The sequence below is a fragment of the Erithacus rubecula genome (assembly GCF_903797595.1).
Source record: "Erithacus rubecula genome assembly, chromosome: 5".
Classification (NCBI taxonomy): domain Eukaryota; kingdom Metazoa; phylum Chordata; class Aves; order Passeriformes; family Muscicapidae; genus Erithacus; species Erithacus rubecula.
In genome coordinates this window covers 10,347,249-10,362,579 of record NC_136687.1, presented here as the reverse complement: position 1 = coordinate 10,362,579, position 15,331 = coordinate 10,347,249, and the positions used below count along the sequence as shown (strand labels likewise).

At 40.8% G+C, this 15,331-nt stretch overlaps 1 protein-coding gene across 2 annotated transcripts in view; it reads right to left on the bottom strand.

The window, feature by feature from the left end:
- PPP2R2C (protein phosphatase 2 regulatory subunit Bgamma) overlaps window positions 1-13,157 on the bottom strand; it is a 191,432-nt gene extending 178,275 nt beyond the window's left edge. The window contains exons 1-2 of one of the 2 annotated variants that reach the window (XM_079306401.1): window positions 12,844-13,157; window positions 12,587-12,667 (exon numbers count right to left, since the gene is read on the bottom strand). In XM_079306401.1, coding sequence (XP_079162527.1) covers window positions 12,587-12,667; window positions 12,844-12,859 — 97 coding nt within the window. In that variant the 5' untranslated portion in view covers window positions 12,860-13,157. The remainder of the gene's footprint in view (window positions 1-12,586; window positions 12,668-12,843) is intronic. The other variant, XM_079306405.1, reaches the window with a different exon arrangement.
- Window positions 13,158-15,331: the final 2,174 nt, after the last annotated feature.

Genomic DNA, 15,331 nt, shown 5'->3' with positions numbered 1-15,331 from the left:
TAGAGACACATGAAACCCAGGAGTCAAATGTGGCAGGGTACCTACAGAAACAGTAACAGGATGATGTCACTGAAAGTTTGGGGTTTGCAATCCTCCTTTATTTGTTCAGCTTTTTAACAACAGGGTTTGAATACATGCTTTCTTTCAAACATTTGATGAGAGGGTACAAAGAGAAAGAGGAAGAGAGACAGAGAGAGAGAGAGAGAGAAAGAGAGAAAGACAGAAAGAGATACTCACACAGCTGCCAGATCCTTTGGAGCTGCTTTGTTAGAGTGATCTCAGCAAGTGTGAGGGGGTCGGTATTGCCCAGGTCAGCACTGCCCAGCCCCAGCCAGCACAGGCATTGTCTGGCTACTTTCTGAACTTAAACCAAAAGCAAGCAATGACTACACAGGTCTGACATTTGATATGAAATGTAGGTCACAAGCTGATCTAGAGACCCACCTCAGCATAAGGTGGGGAGAGAGAGAGAGGGAGAGAGGTTTCTGGATACTTCTGGAGATGTTCTCTAGCAGAGGTGACTTGTCTCATACTAGAATCAAGAAGCTTAAACTTTGAGGTCCGTTTTCTTGACACAAAATATTCTATTCTCCATGGACACACTTTATGATTTGACATAATCAAGAAAAGGGGAGTCAAATCCTACAATAAATCTCTGTGCATTTTTGGAATTATCATTGAACAATTATGCCTCTAAAATCATCGGGCTAGGAATCAGAAATACCAAGTTACTATTGCAGTATTCTTAAACTGAAATAAATTTCAATGCACATGGCTAGTTCCAGAAGTCAACACAGGTATCATGCTTTAAGGAAGATTTCTAATTAATGTGTAGGAGCATGAGGAGAGGGAGAAATCAAAAAGCAACATAAAGTCACAGATCCTGAAGCACAGTGGCACCTTTCTGAAGAAACACCCATGCACAGCTACACTCCCAATGTACTCAGCATATTCCCAAGGTCTCCCTAGCTTTCACTTAGGAGAAGTGGACATTCCACTAGGGCAAGTATTCCTGGGGAGAAAAAACTCAACCCAGAAAAAGCAGCCAAAGCAAAATATGGCTGTGATGCTCTGGTTTAGAACAGAGGATTCAACACACACAAAAAGTAACAGCCTGCCAATATTAAAGAAAACAAAAACAAAACAAAACCAAACAAACAAAAAACTGACATGACAAATCTCAAGGGAAAGAAACTTCACAATTTTAAGATGTAGTGCATGAAAAATAAGATTTCTTCTTCTTTTAATTTATTACATCTACTTCATATACCATTAAAAAGGACACCAAGTCAGTGCTTCTTGCAAATACATGAAATCTGAATCATGGGGTATTTCCAGAATAAACAATCAATTTCAAAGCAGAGTTTACAATGTTAACACAAGGGCTTATCAGAGAAACTTCAAAAATAAATGTTACCTGACAAAAAAAACCCCAGTCTGTATTAAAAATTTCAAAGATCATGAAGATTACTCAGTAAGACAGATTTAACAAGAAACCATCAAGTCTTGCAAGGATAACACTTCCACTTTGCATCTTTGAGTCTAGCCATAACACAGAAGTTTATTCTGGGTATAAAGAGAAGGAATATTAACATAATTTGTATCTCCCAAAGAAATTGTGGGTTATTTTCTTTTCAGGATCTCAAGATCACTAAATATGGTAATTAGTTGTAGTAGTTGTGTGAAGTGGAAAGTCACATTACTAACAATGCAACTATGCTGAATAGTTTTACAACTCACTTTTGAATGCCACATGCCCTCTCTATGAATAGAATGTCAAATCAACAGCCCCTGTTAGTGTCTAGACATAATTGTCTCTGAATTGAATACATCAGCATTAACTACAATACCAAAATGGTCCCAACTAAAATAATGGAACTGTCTCTTGCAACGTATTTCTGCATATTTTGTAAAAATTACACAATACAATAGGTGGAGAAAGATTTATGAGGTTAACATTTTGCATATTCCTGCAATCAGCTCAACTGTCAACTCTATTCACTGTGACATGAGCCACTATAAAATGTGCTTGCAAATAAACATAACCAGAGCATCTGGGGAATGTATGCATTCTGAAAAGAAACTGTATTTGATGGAAGACTTAAAAACTTATAAATAGACCATTGGTTTTTTGAACATACAAGTATTTTAAAATATATTTCAATTGTAATAGCCATGTGCAAAATATTATCTATATAAAAAAACAGTATTTATTTATGTACTAATTCTGAAACCTGCTGGAGGAAAAGTCAAACACATCTACACTGATCTCATATAATTTTCTTTTGATTTTTATCAAAAGAAACCTTGCATAAACATAAGAAAAAAGTGTATGTGCGCACATTTCTGAGCATGTAAAAAAATAGAAAGTTCAAAATTATTTTACAAAATAACTAAAATAAGCCACAGCTTGCATACATAATCTGAAGGCCACGTGATACCACACAGAGGTATGGATGGAATCCAGTGGTACCTTCTGGGAAAGTATTCATATTTATAGATTTACTAATTGGAAATATAGATTAAGTCAGCAGCAAGATACTACCACATGCAGGAGTACTCCAGGTTGATAACAAATGAAATGCTCCATTCTCACCCTTCACTGGAACCACAAGGTCTTTTATTATCCTATACTTATCTTCAGAAAGTGAATCACAGGATCATTTAGGTTGGAAGACACCCTCAGGATCATCCATTCCCACTACTAACACCACACTGCCAAATCCTCCACTAAACAACCTGCTGAAGTGACACATCTATATGTCTTTCAAACATCTTCAGGGATGGTGATACCACCACTTCCCTGGAAGCCTGTCCCAGTGCCCGAGCACACTTATAGTGAAGAATTCTTTTCCTGATATCCAATCTAAACTTCCTCTGGTGCCATCTTGAAGCCATTTTTCTTGTCTTGTTACTTGGCAGAAGAGACAAATGCCCACCTCTCTACAATCTCCTCTCACATAGTTGCAGAGAGCAATAAGGTCCATCCTGAGCCTCCTTTTCTCCAGGCTGAACAACCCCTGATCCCTCAGCCACCCTCCAAAAGACTTGTGGTCCAGACCCTCCATCAGTTTCATTGCCCTGCTCTGGATGTGTTCCAGCACCTCAAAATTTGAACAAAATAGATGAGTTGGTCACCCACAAATATATAACAAACACAGTGCTGTATTCACTCTTCTTCATGAGAAACAAATACAAGCTTCCTAATACTGAGTATCCTCTTAAGCTTTTAATGACAAAAAGGCCCAAGGAATATATCAGGCAGTTGAAAAAAAAGTCTCACCTGTTTCTCAGTACTCCAGTTACCTAATGAAAAAAAGTCACATCACTGCATCAGCTTTGAACACAAAATGACTAACAATGAATCTGAAGGTACAATAGCTTTGATAAGAGCTATCATTACAGCAAGCAGCAATCTAGGGTTCTACTAACCAATGTCAGAACCCAGGTTAAATCATGAAATTGAAAATATGCTCAGGATGCTCAGGAAGTCTGGTCTCCTTCCTGACCATAAGTACAAGTTTTAGCAAGTACATGTTTCAGTGTCTTCTCCTTGTACCTCATTGCTTTTTAGTTTTATACCCCACAAATTATAGATAGACTCACAATAAATTGCTCTGCAGTGCTGAAGAAAGAAAAGAAAGAGAAAGCATATTAGAAGCACATTGTAGTGTGCACATTGGTTTTGCTATTTTACATACATATTGCTATTTTCAAAATACCAGCTGTATGTTCTTACTGTGACAGAAGAGCCACTCCTTACACAGAAAAAATACTACAGTGACCCAGAAGCCACCTCTGTCTCACATGAAGTTGCACTGAGGAAGACCAGCCACCACAGTTCTTCCTGCATTCTACAGAAAACATCCATTAAAATCCATGGTGGGCTAGTCAGAATCACCTAAGATTCTCCAGATTAAGTAAAGGAGACTGCATTCATCATGTCAACCAAAGGTTTTAGTGTAGTATTTGAGCAAAATATTTAAAAACATGCACTGAAACTGATACTGAAAACTGAAGGAAATTAAAGCACGAAAACTCTAATGCTGCCCTCAGAAATCAACAAACTATGAACTGAGTGACCAAAAAAGCATCACATGAAAGCCCTAATCTTAAAATGAAAAAAAAACCCATAAAAATTCCATGGTGGGGTCTTAAAAGAGACTTTGCTAAGTTGAAAACTGCTAGAAATTTATGTGGCAGCTCCCTCTTCTGGATCACCAAACCCTGACAATTCAGCTGAGATGGCAAGATGTAGAATCTGACTAGTAAATAACACCTTTCCATTCTTGGTGGGTTTTGTCACGTACCATTAGGCAATCACACAGAGACTCGTGAGCTATTGCCCATTATTTTCAATTAGCTTATATTCAAGCAGTGTACTATGAGGGAAAGGTAGTTGAAAATACCTGAATAGTTTGAAATACTTCGGGAATTTTCTCATCAGACAATACAAACATGCAAGAAAAAAACTATGTTGACTTCTGCTTTCAATCTCTCAGCATTTTACTAAAAAATGCATTTTAAAGAAAAGAACTGATCAATGAGAATATTACAATTCAACTTGTGTGGCCTGCAGTATAACTTCTGAATCCATATTTGCAGATGTTAAGCTTCTGGGTTGCAATTCTGGGGTGAAACAGAAGAATTTGATCTTGAAATTTCTTTCAGCTTTGACAGGTTCATGCATTAAAAAAAATCCTTGCACTGTAGAAAAAACCTCTGTGTGCATCAGATCTTCAGACACTCTGCAAGACAGCTTGGGCAATTTCTTCACATGTTTCTAAACTGAATTGGAAAAATCAGAAAATTGGTATTTTCTATCCCTATATAAAATTCATAAAGGAACCCTGGCTTTCTGACTTGACCTATAATTGAAGGGGAGGTTTTGTGAAGAACCTCATGATTTTTCTGTGTTTCAGCTGGAATCACAAGCAATTCTATACTCTAAATTGTTCACTACTATTCAAGCTGAATGACAATGTTTGACTTAAATATAAAAATTATTCTGAATGGCAAATTTAAAGCCCAAATGAAATCACTGCTTACTTCATCAGTGTAATTATTGATAATAAAATCATTTCATTAATTAAATTACTGAGTTTTTAATGAGGAAGAGGGTGAAAAAAGATTCCCCTGTTAAATTCTGGACCAGGTAATTTGAAAGCATGATTTTTAACTTGATATTAATTGCATGATGAGGCCCACAGCTTCATTAGTGATTTAATCCTTCATGAGATATACTCATAAAATACATGGCAAATTGAAAAATCAAGGAAATTTTGGTCATTCAAGCATGGATAAAACTTGAATTGCCAGGAGTTATTTGGATGGAACTGAAAGGATCATATAACATGGAAAGCCTTATGGACCTGGGAAGAGTGAGAGAGAGAGGAAAGAGCTCAGATTTGCTGTGCAGGCACCTGCTGCAAATGGCACACCTTCAATGACACAGAGGAGAGAATCTTTGTCAAACTGTACAACAGTCAGTGGACTGAGACCAGCCACAATTCCCTTTGTGGAGGGAAGACTTACAGAGAACAAAGGAAAAGTAAAACTAACAAAAATAGGAAATCCAACCAAGAATGTAAAGGGGCAGACTGGAAAGCAGTGCCCCACTAGAGCTGCTGTTTACAAGCAGAGTAGAGTTGGTGAGAGATGTGGGGGTCAGAGGCCATCTTGGGTACAGTGACTATGAAATGATAAAAAGTTTTGGATTCTTGGTGAAATAAGGAAGATGATCAATAGAACCTCCAGCCAGCAGGAGCAGAGCAGCGGCTGACCCCTGTGCTCAGATTGTACCCCTGTGCTGGTGAGATTAGACCTTGAGTTCTGTCTCCCATTCTGGGCCCCTCACTGCAAGAAAGACACTGAGGAGCTGGAGAGTGTCCAGAGAAGGACAACAGAGCTGGTGAAGCATCTGGAGAGTTAATCTTAGGAGGAGTGGCTGAGGGGGCTGAGTGTATTTAGTCTGGAGAAAGAAAGCTCAGGAGGGACCTTACTGCTCTCTAAAACTACCCAAAAAGAGGTTGTAGACAGGTGGGGTCAGTCTCTCACCCTAGGTAACAATTGACAGGACAAGAGGAAATGGCATCAAGACACACCAGGGGAGGTCCAGACTGGACATCAAGAAGAATTTCTTCACTGAAAGAGTGGTTAAGCATGGTATGGGTTGCCCAGAGAAGTGGTGGCATCACCGTCACTGCCAGTATTCAAGAAAGGACTGGATGTGGAATTTAAGCTAACGTGGTTATGTTTGGTCAAAGGTTGGACTCAGTGATCTTAGAGATCATTTTTAACCTAAATAAGTCTGCAACTCTGTAACTAGAAAGCAAGAAGGAAACTGACTGAAGACCATGTTCTGGAAACTGAGATGATGAAGGCTGCAATTTATGGCATTTGAGATCCAGAAAATTAAAGTACAGAATGTTAGAGGAGTGTGCGAAGTCCTTGAAAAAGGAAAATCTGAAAACCTGGTAAAAAAAAAAGAAGCTTAGTCTGCTTTTCAAGCTTAATCCAAACAGCAACACCACTTTTCAGGTTGCTGGAAGGAACTAATGTCTTTGGTCATACATTTATAAAATAAAATAACTAACAAGTATTTATTTTATGGTCAAATGGCATTTAATTACTTTTACGAGAAAACACACTCTGGCCCTCATATTATATTACAATGAAAACTATGTAGACAAGGATTTTATGAATCATTGTAATTAAATCATCTTAATGTACTTTAAAAATTAATTTATTCCATAAATTCAAATCAGCTCTTAATCAAAACACCAAAATAGGAAACAACAAATAAAAAATGTAAATAAGTTACTCACCTTTTCCTTTTCATAACAAGTACATGTAATTGCCAGTATTTTATTGTCAGTCTTTATTATAATCATCTACAGAAATACCTGAATTAATGACTTTTACAAAACCCATGCCATGTATAAACCACATATAAAAATATCACAAATAAACTTCTGTAGAAAAGTATCACTAGAAGTAAAGCTATCATAAACACAATTTCAATGTATTCTAACCCTTCCTCTTGGCATATCATGTTGAACTTTTCATATTGAAACTTCATATCAGATTGTGCAGCAACAACTAGAAGTATAATCAAATACCCAATTTTCTTGTGCCATTTACTGGGCCTGGTCTTAAACAACCACATTCAACGTTATAATGGGAGCAAATTATGATGATAATCACTTCAAACAGAAGCCCTGTGCTGCAGCAGCTCTCCAACATCAATGGCAGTTAACCAACCAAACACCAATATAAGTCAGGCAAAGTAAAGGATGGATGAAATCCAGGGGCTTGCTGAATGTATAAACAGGGATGTGTGAGGTAGGACTGGAATAACTGTATTGTCCACATACATGGCACCAGAGGGGCTATCAGGGTACACACAAGCCCTGTGACACAGCTTACAGCACTGAAAGCAAGCTGGCAGCATCCTAGGCTGTTTAAGAGGGATGTGGCACTTATTGCCATGTTTGAATTCACATGGGGGTGTTTAGCCATAGGTTGGACTCAATTTCAGAGGTCTTTTCCAACCTAATTGATACTGTGATTCTGTAAATGTGCACTGGGGTGAGGCAGGGGGAGTATCAATCCCTTCCAAGCATCATGATTTCCTTTAAATTAAAGCAGATTTATGGTCTGCAGAAAAATCACAGCTCAGCTCACTACATCTCACACTCATCAGTCATAGCCAGAAGGGTGTCATGAGAGGGAAGGCCTGCTTAGCAAACCTGATTCCCTTTCATGATAAAGTAACCTACTTAGTTGATCAAGGGAAGCCAGTTGATGTCTTCCTTTTGGATTCCAGTAAAGCTTTCAATACTGTCTCTCACAAGATCCTTTTGGACAAAATGTCCAGCACACAGCTGGATGAACACATCATGGGGTGGGTGAGAAACTGTCTCATGGGTGGAACATGATGCGGTGACACCAGACTGGGGACCTGTCACTAGTGGGTTGCATCCTTGTCCCTGTGCTCTTCAACATCTTCAAAAATGATGTGGATGCAGGACTGAAAGTGATACTGAGCAAGTCTGCAGATGAAACAAAACTGGGAAGAGCTGCTGACTCCCTCAAAGGCAGGGAGGCCCTGCAGAAGGACCTCAACAAATGAGAGGGCTGAGCAATCACCAACCATATGAACAGTACATGGGAAAGTGCCAGATTCTGCTCCTGGGATGGGACAACCCTGAATGTACAGACAGACTGAGAGGCTGGAGAGCTGTGCCATCAAAGGGACCTGGGGATCCTGGTCAGTGGCAAGTTGAACAAGAGTCAGCAGAGCCCTGGCAGCCAGAGGGCCAGCCCTGTCCTGGGGGCATCAGGCACAGCATCATAGCCAGGCCAGGGAGGGGATTGTCCTGCTCTGCTCTGAGCTGGGGAGACCTCACCTCAAGTGCTGGGGCCCTGCAATGTAAGAATGATATAAAGCTGTTATAAAGTGTCCAAAGAAGGGCAATGAAGATGGTGAAGAGCCTTGAGGGGAAGCTGTGTGAGGAGTGATTGAGGTCACTCCGTCTGCTCAGTCTGGAGGAGGCTGCAGGGGAACCTCAGTGCAGCTACAGCATCCTCTTGAGGGGAAGAGGAGGGGCAGGCCCGGATCTCTGCTCTGGTGACAGTGGCAGAAACTCAGGGAATGGCCTGAAGTTGTGTCAGAGAATGTTTAAGTTGGATATTAGGAAAAGGTTCTTCATCCAGACAGTGGTTAGGCACTGGAACAGGCCCCCAGGGCAGTGCTCCAAGCCTGAAAAGTTCAAGAAGAGTTTGGACAATGCTGTCAAGCACACAGTGTGATTCTTGGGGATGGTGCTGTTCAGGGCCAGGAGCTGGATCAGTGATCCTTGTGGGTCCCTTCCTTCCAGCTTGGCATATTCTGTGATTCTGTGATCTCCAAACTGGACAGCTGGAATCCCAGGTCTGTACCATCCAACTAAGATGGAAATACAACATCCATTCATGGTGATGATCCTTTGAAAGAAACCTTGGCGAACTGTGAAGTGCTAAGAAAAAGACTGCTACTGTGCCTTTTTGTAAGAGACTAAGGAAAAAAATCACTTATTTGATTCTGCCACAAAAGGACTGGGAAATGAAAGCATCTACAGATGAGACTTTCTATTTAATTAGACCTTGCTAATGAACACAACTCACGAGACCATTGCTTGAGTTGTAAGCTTGTGCAATCACATTGCTTTCTATGAAATTGATGAAATAATGGAAAAGACAGTATTGAACCAAATTCAGACTTACTGTCTTTGATTGAAAACAACAGTAAACAAAAAGCTCTTGGAGATAAACCTGACAGTTATTAAACTCCTATTAATCAGTTCACAAGTTGTCTAGTTCCTTAAAATGGTACATTGTTCAATTGCATTTTCACAACAAAACAATAGATTGCCCATCTTCTCAATAAATCTCTCTCCCAATTACTCATAAATGAATGTTACAGCAGCATAAGGTAATAGGAAGGTTCCCATTGCAATTCTCAAGGCTAACAGATACTAACAGAGCTTTCAACCACTCAAGAGCATAAAGTTACAAAATAGATGAAAAGAAAATTTACACTGTAAACCAATTTCAAGTCTTTGATCAGGTAACATCTTTTTTTAAGAGTTAAAATTAAAAATAAGGTTTTTGACTGAAACTTTTCATTAAACATGTGATCATTCATATCTAGAAAAACATAATGCCAGCTTAGAATTCATGACCTAGCTTATTTCAAACATGCTTTAACTTACACAGTTTGCAAGAAGTTAATGTGATGTGGAACTGAAAGTAAAGCCTCTATATTAAGCAACCCTATTAACAGTCCAGTAGATCACTGGACACAGAGCAAACTATTTGACTTTTCAGAAGTCCCAGGCTGCTATCTACTTAATAGTTGACATTCAGCTTCTAAAAAAATCACACCCTTAATGACTGTATTTCATTCTTGAAGCTTGCAAATGGATACACTAATACTGTTCTTCATACAGCTTTTGTGAGGCTGCACTTACTGTGAGCAAAGTGCTTTGAGATTTTTAGCATGAATAAAATATATTTTGCACTTAGACGTTAATTATAGAAGTAGCAATATTTGAAATAGGATTTTGTTTCAAGGCAGCAAGACTAAATCAAACATGATTATCTTGGCTTTGATTGTGATATTTCACTTACTATGCTCTATTTTCCTTGCATTTGAAATATGCAATTTTGCTTTTCTGTTATGTAAATTAATGTTTTTCATCTAACACATCTATTTTTGGAAAAGGAATATATTTTTTTTCCTAGGCTAAGACAGAAATGTTGCAGGACACAATTCTGAAGTCTAACTGACAGAGTGTCACAAGGTCAATGCAAGCATTCAATACAAAAGCAGCAAGAGATGCCCAGAAGACTAAATGAACTTATAACATTAATAAGCAAATGTTTATATACACAGATATCTATCTAGATATACAAATCACACTATAATATTTAATATAGATAAGCTCATCCTTTTGTCCATCAGTTTGGTGATCCTAACCAATCCAGCTGCAAGTACAAGTTGTGGCCTTTTTGAAAAGTAAAAAGAACTGGGATAAAGAGAAAAAATAAAGTCTGTGATGGAAGTCATGGGAACAATCCATTTTAAACTAAAGATTCTGTCTAGCTTGTGTAATTTATTTTAGAGGCATACTTCAACAAAGGAAAAGGTTTGGACTTTATCCAAAAACACTGTCCAGCAAAAGAGGTCAAGTCACCTGCCACCATGGACTTCTCTTTGAACTATTTTTCACTTCTGCAAAGTGTGCTGATTATATTGCAATATGTGTTCCTAGATGTAAGTGGCATTAACAGCCACTTGTACTCTGGAAAATACATGATATATTTATATACAATACTATTAACATAAACAAGGTTTACTACCTGCAGATGACTTTGATTCTACAGTTTGTGTGATTAAATTACATTGCTTCAGCTTGTTTCCTGGTCTCTGAATTTCACATATTTCCATGTGGAGTAAAGAGAAAACATGTAAGATTTGTATTTATGTTGTGGAATAAAATTTGGAATCCAAAAATTGGCAGCATTAAAGGGAAGTGAAGTCAGGCTTAGCAAAGTAACTTAAAAAAACATGCTCTGTGAAAAGAGATGACCCAATAAATCAAAGGAATAAAACACCTGTTGAGAAAAAATATTATCATCTCAAAGCAGTGCTGAAACACTGGTATTTATCCAGACAAATGAGGTTAAGAAGCATATTCTACTCATTCAAATCTTTAAATGAAAGTAAATGCCAACCTAAAGCTCATTTTCAGCATTCTGTGATGCCTAAGAAATGCTGTCACTCACTCATTACACTCCCTCACACGGATATAATTTCCACCCCCATCTATCGTCATCACATCTGGTTTGGTACGCAGTTTCACAAAAAAAAAAAAAAAATACATAGGCAAAAAAAAAATCACAACATCTTTTGATAAATGCTTTAGTATGCAACTGTGAGTAATTGCACACACTAATAAGTACACCTTGAAATATAAACCACCATGGAATAACTGGAAAGAAAAACTTAGTCCAAAACCTTGATCAAGCTATAGTTTATTATTAGTTCACTGAGGTTTAAATAATTTCTCCAAACAAAAAAAAAAAAAAAGGCAAGACATAACCCAAACCTTCAAATCCCAGAGGATCATGGATAATAGCTGAAGAGACACCAAACAGGTAATCCTTCTGCCTTCCTCCAAGGCAAGATCTGCAGCTTTATCTCTTCAATGCATGTTTGTGAAACAAACATTCAATATCTTAAATGAGTGGGATTTCATTACTAATCCCTATATTCCAGTGCTTCCCTGCCGAAAAGCTTTCCTTAATGTTGAATCTGAAGCCAAAATATTAGTGTGCCACCTTCCTCAGTATTGGAAAGTTTTTTCAGTCTAACTCAACTTCTGATGTGTTCTAAACCCTTACAAAGAATAAATACACTCTTTTTAGAAACACATAACCCCAGCAGACCAAAACCATCGAGATGCGGTCTTAGTTCTACTTAACTCATTGATAAGAGATACTGGAAGATGCTCATGGGCACTGCACACTACACATCTGGCAACCTGGAAAAAACAGGTTCACACCTAAGTTTAAATACTCTGCATGTTGAAAACCACACACAGTTTGAAGACAGTGAAGAGACTTTCCTGCCCTGCCACCCGAAGACTGTTCTTCTTCTGATCACAGAACATTAATAAATAAAACTTTCCAGGTGACTTTTTTCTTCAAAGTTAAGGAGTGAAAAAACAGGCCAGAAAACTTTCCAGCCCACCTTGCACCAGCACCCACTGATGCCAAGGCCACAAGGACTCACGCCACCCAAGCTGCTATGCACAAAACAAACTTTCCCCCGCAAAAGAAAACGAGCCAAGCCGCTTTCACAAGGCCTGGAACATGCAAACCACGGGCAGATATGTCAGCCCACCTGCACACCTGCCCTTGGGCACACGCTGGGGCGGCTGCCGGGGTCTCTCTCCCAGCAGCGAGCCCCGTTTCTCCGCACGCTGCCGGCCGGGACAGCGGCAGAGGGGACGCGCCCGCTCAGCATCCCTGGACTCACCTTCAGAGACCTCGAACTCCGCTGCTCCATTGAGCTGGTAGAGGCACCAGTCAGCCGCGCTCTCGCCCGGGGGGCCGCCGGCTGGACGGGAGGAAAGGCACAGTCAGTCGGGCACGGGGCCAGCGGGGACACGGCGCTGAGGAAGGGACAGGGAGAGTGGCGGCGGGGCAGAAGCAGAGAGTGGCGAGGAGAGATGGAGGGGGCTGAGGATGACAGGGGACAGCGAGTGCCGGGGGAAGGAGCGCGTTTCCAGATACCCTGTTTGTGGGACATGGGTGTTGCCCTCCGGAATGCGCCCACCGCTCTAAACTGTTCTTTGCTTTGCTCCCAGCGCCCGCGGCTCGGGCGCCTCCTCTTTCTCCCAGCGGAGCGGGCGCAGGCAGCCGCCGCTGCCTCGGGGTGCTCGGGGAGCCGGGGGAGGGAGGACGGGAAGGAGGGAAGGAAGGCTCCGCCCGGAGCTCCCGGCGGAGGCGGCGCAGCCTCGGCAGGACCCGCCGCGCCCGGCGGCGCCGGCCCCGCCGCGGGCCCGGGGTGCGAGCGAGCTCAGCACCGCGCAGCCCGAGGTGAGCCCGGCCACGGCGGCTTCGGCGGGATGCGGTGCCCCAGCCTGACCCTGCTCCGGACAGGAGAGACACCCTGATGCCCGTCCCGTGCCCGTGAGATCCCCGTCAGGTGCCGCCCGTGATGCGGGCCAGCCTGGCGAGCACGGGCGCGCATCCCGGCTGCCCCCGGAGCCCGGCGCACATCCCTGGGGGGGACACCGCACACCAGGCACCCCCTGCCAGTGACACCCACTGCCAGTGACACCACTGCCAGTGACACCCCTGCTAGTGACACCACTGCTAGTGACACCACTGCTAGTGACACCACTGCTAGTGACACCCACTGCCAGTGACATCCACTGCTAGTGGCCCTAGTGCCGCTCCTGCCTCACCAAGGCTGCCCACAGCATACACCTCAGTTCTCTTACCGTCCCTAGGCCACTTGGGTTACCGTACTGATTAAGGCTCAAATGCCATATAACCTGTCGGGGTATATATGTGCTGCAAGGCTGGAGAATGGTCTTCATCTAGTCCACGAGACCCTGTGGATATCTCGACAGCATCCCTGAGAGGCTAGTAAGAAATCAAACCTGTTACCAAGTAACTCTAAAGGGCTCTGTGCAATGACCTTTGCCTTCAATGGGAAATGGTTAGGGAAATGGCAAATTATAAAACATTAGAACAGTCAGCTAGAGCAAATATATGTTAATAAATGCCTTTATTCTCAGAGACTTTCACCCCAAAAACATATCAGCAGGGAAATGTAAAGGTACATTAATCATTCTGTTCATCAGGTGACTTTCTTGATACCTAATTTAAGACAATTGTGACTGCTTAGCTTGTAGTTGGCAGCATCCTGCCTACAGATTCTCTCTTATCAAGGTAACAGTGTCAGAGGCCCACGTATGGCACAATTTGTGTCAAAAAGAGCAGCCACACTTTGTATAGGCAAATGAGAACAGAGCAAGACTGTAATCAAGTCATACTATGAGATTAGGAGCCAACAAGAGGATAAATTTTGAGGTAGGCAGCTGTCATGGCACAAATACATTGGCTTCTCCATCTTTTGGTTGTTTGTGAAACTATGTAAATGGCAGGGAATAATTGTTTCTGGCATAAATTCCACCTGACATACCTGCATTCATCCCTTCTTGCAGCAAGTAGAGACCCTCCTGACACCTTTAGGTATGTAAACTAGAGACAGTTTGATTCACGTTTTCTTGATAAAAGTGTTCAGTTTAAATATTTACATTCTTCTCCGCTGCATCCAAGTAGGCCCGTTGTGGCCTTTGTGAAAGAATAAGGAGGACAATTACAGTTTCTGAAGGAAATAGCTTTAAAATAGGAGTAACATTCAGCAAATGTTTCCGGTTACTTTTAGAAACAAAACACTGATACTTAAGCTTTCCTGGGAGCTTCTCCTAAATTACAAAGATAATAATGCCTTCTGAGGTGAAAACAGCAGTTTGTTTAGACAGTGTGTGTATATATATCCCCAAGTCACATGTTTGCTGGATGTGCATTAGCATTCTTGGAACTGAAAAGGTTTATGCTGATGATTTGAGGGGGAAAAATGTATCGTAGAGCTGTATCAAAATAATCCAGCTGCTTATAGTGGTACTACCTTCCCCTAAAAATGACCTATAGACCTTGATTGCTCTTCATGACAATGTATTATCAAAAATAAAGCTAATCTTATTCCAGTATTAGCCCCTTCTTTTTGCAGAAAACTGTAAACCATATGAATTAGCAAACAAAGGCCCTGTTCTGGAAGAATCTATTCATATTAGATTTACGTTTTATGAAATGCGGCCATTTTTTTGTGTTCAACTCCTTATTACTGATTTACATATAGTATTTTTCATTCCAGACTTCAATCATTTACAAACTTTATATGTTAAAAAACAAAATCACTGAGTTTGGTATGTAAAGCCATACGGTTTTTCTTTTTAAACTGAGATCAATACAAATTGTGTTTACGGTGTGTGATCCTTGAATATTGAGACGGGTTAATTTATGGACACTACTAAGATACTTGTGATTGTTTCCTTCAATCACAGAGGGACGACTGGTTCAACTAAGTTGGGGTCTAGTAATGCTAAATCCACACCAAACTTGGAGGTGGGAGCAGTTCCCCTGCTTCTTGTTATGTTCCTTACTTTTGCACTGTTGGAAATGAGCGAGGACTTTGATATGATATTTT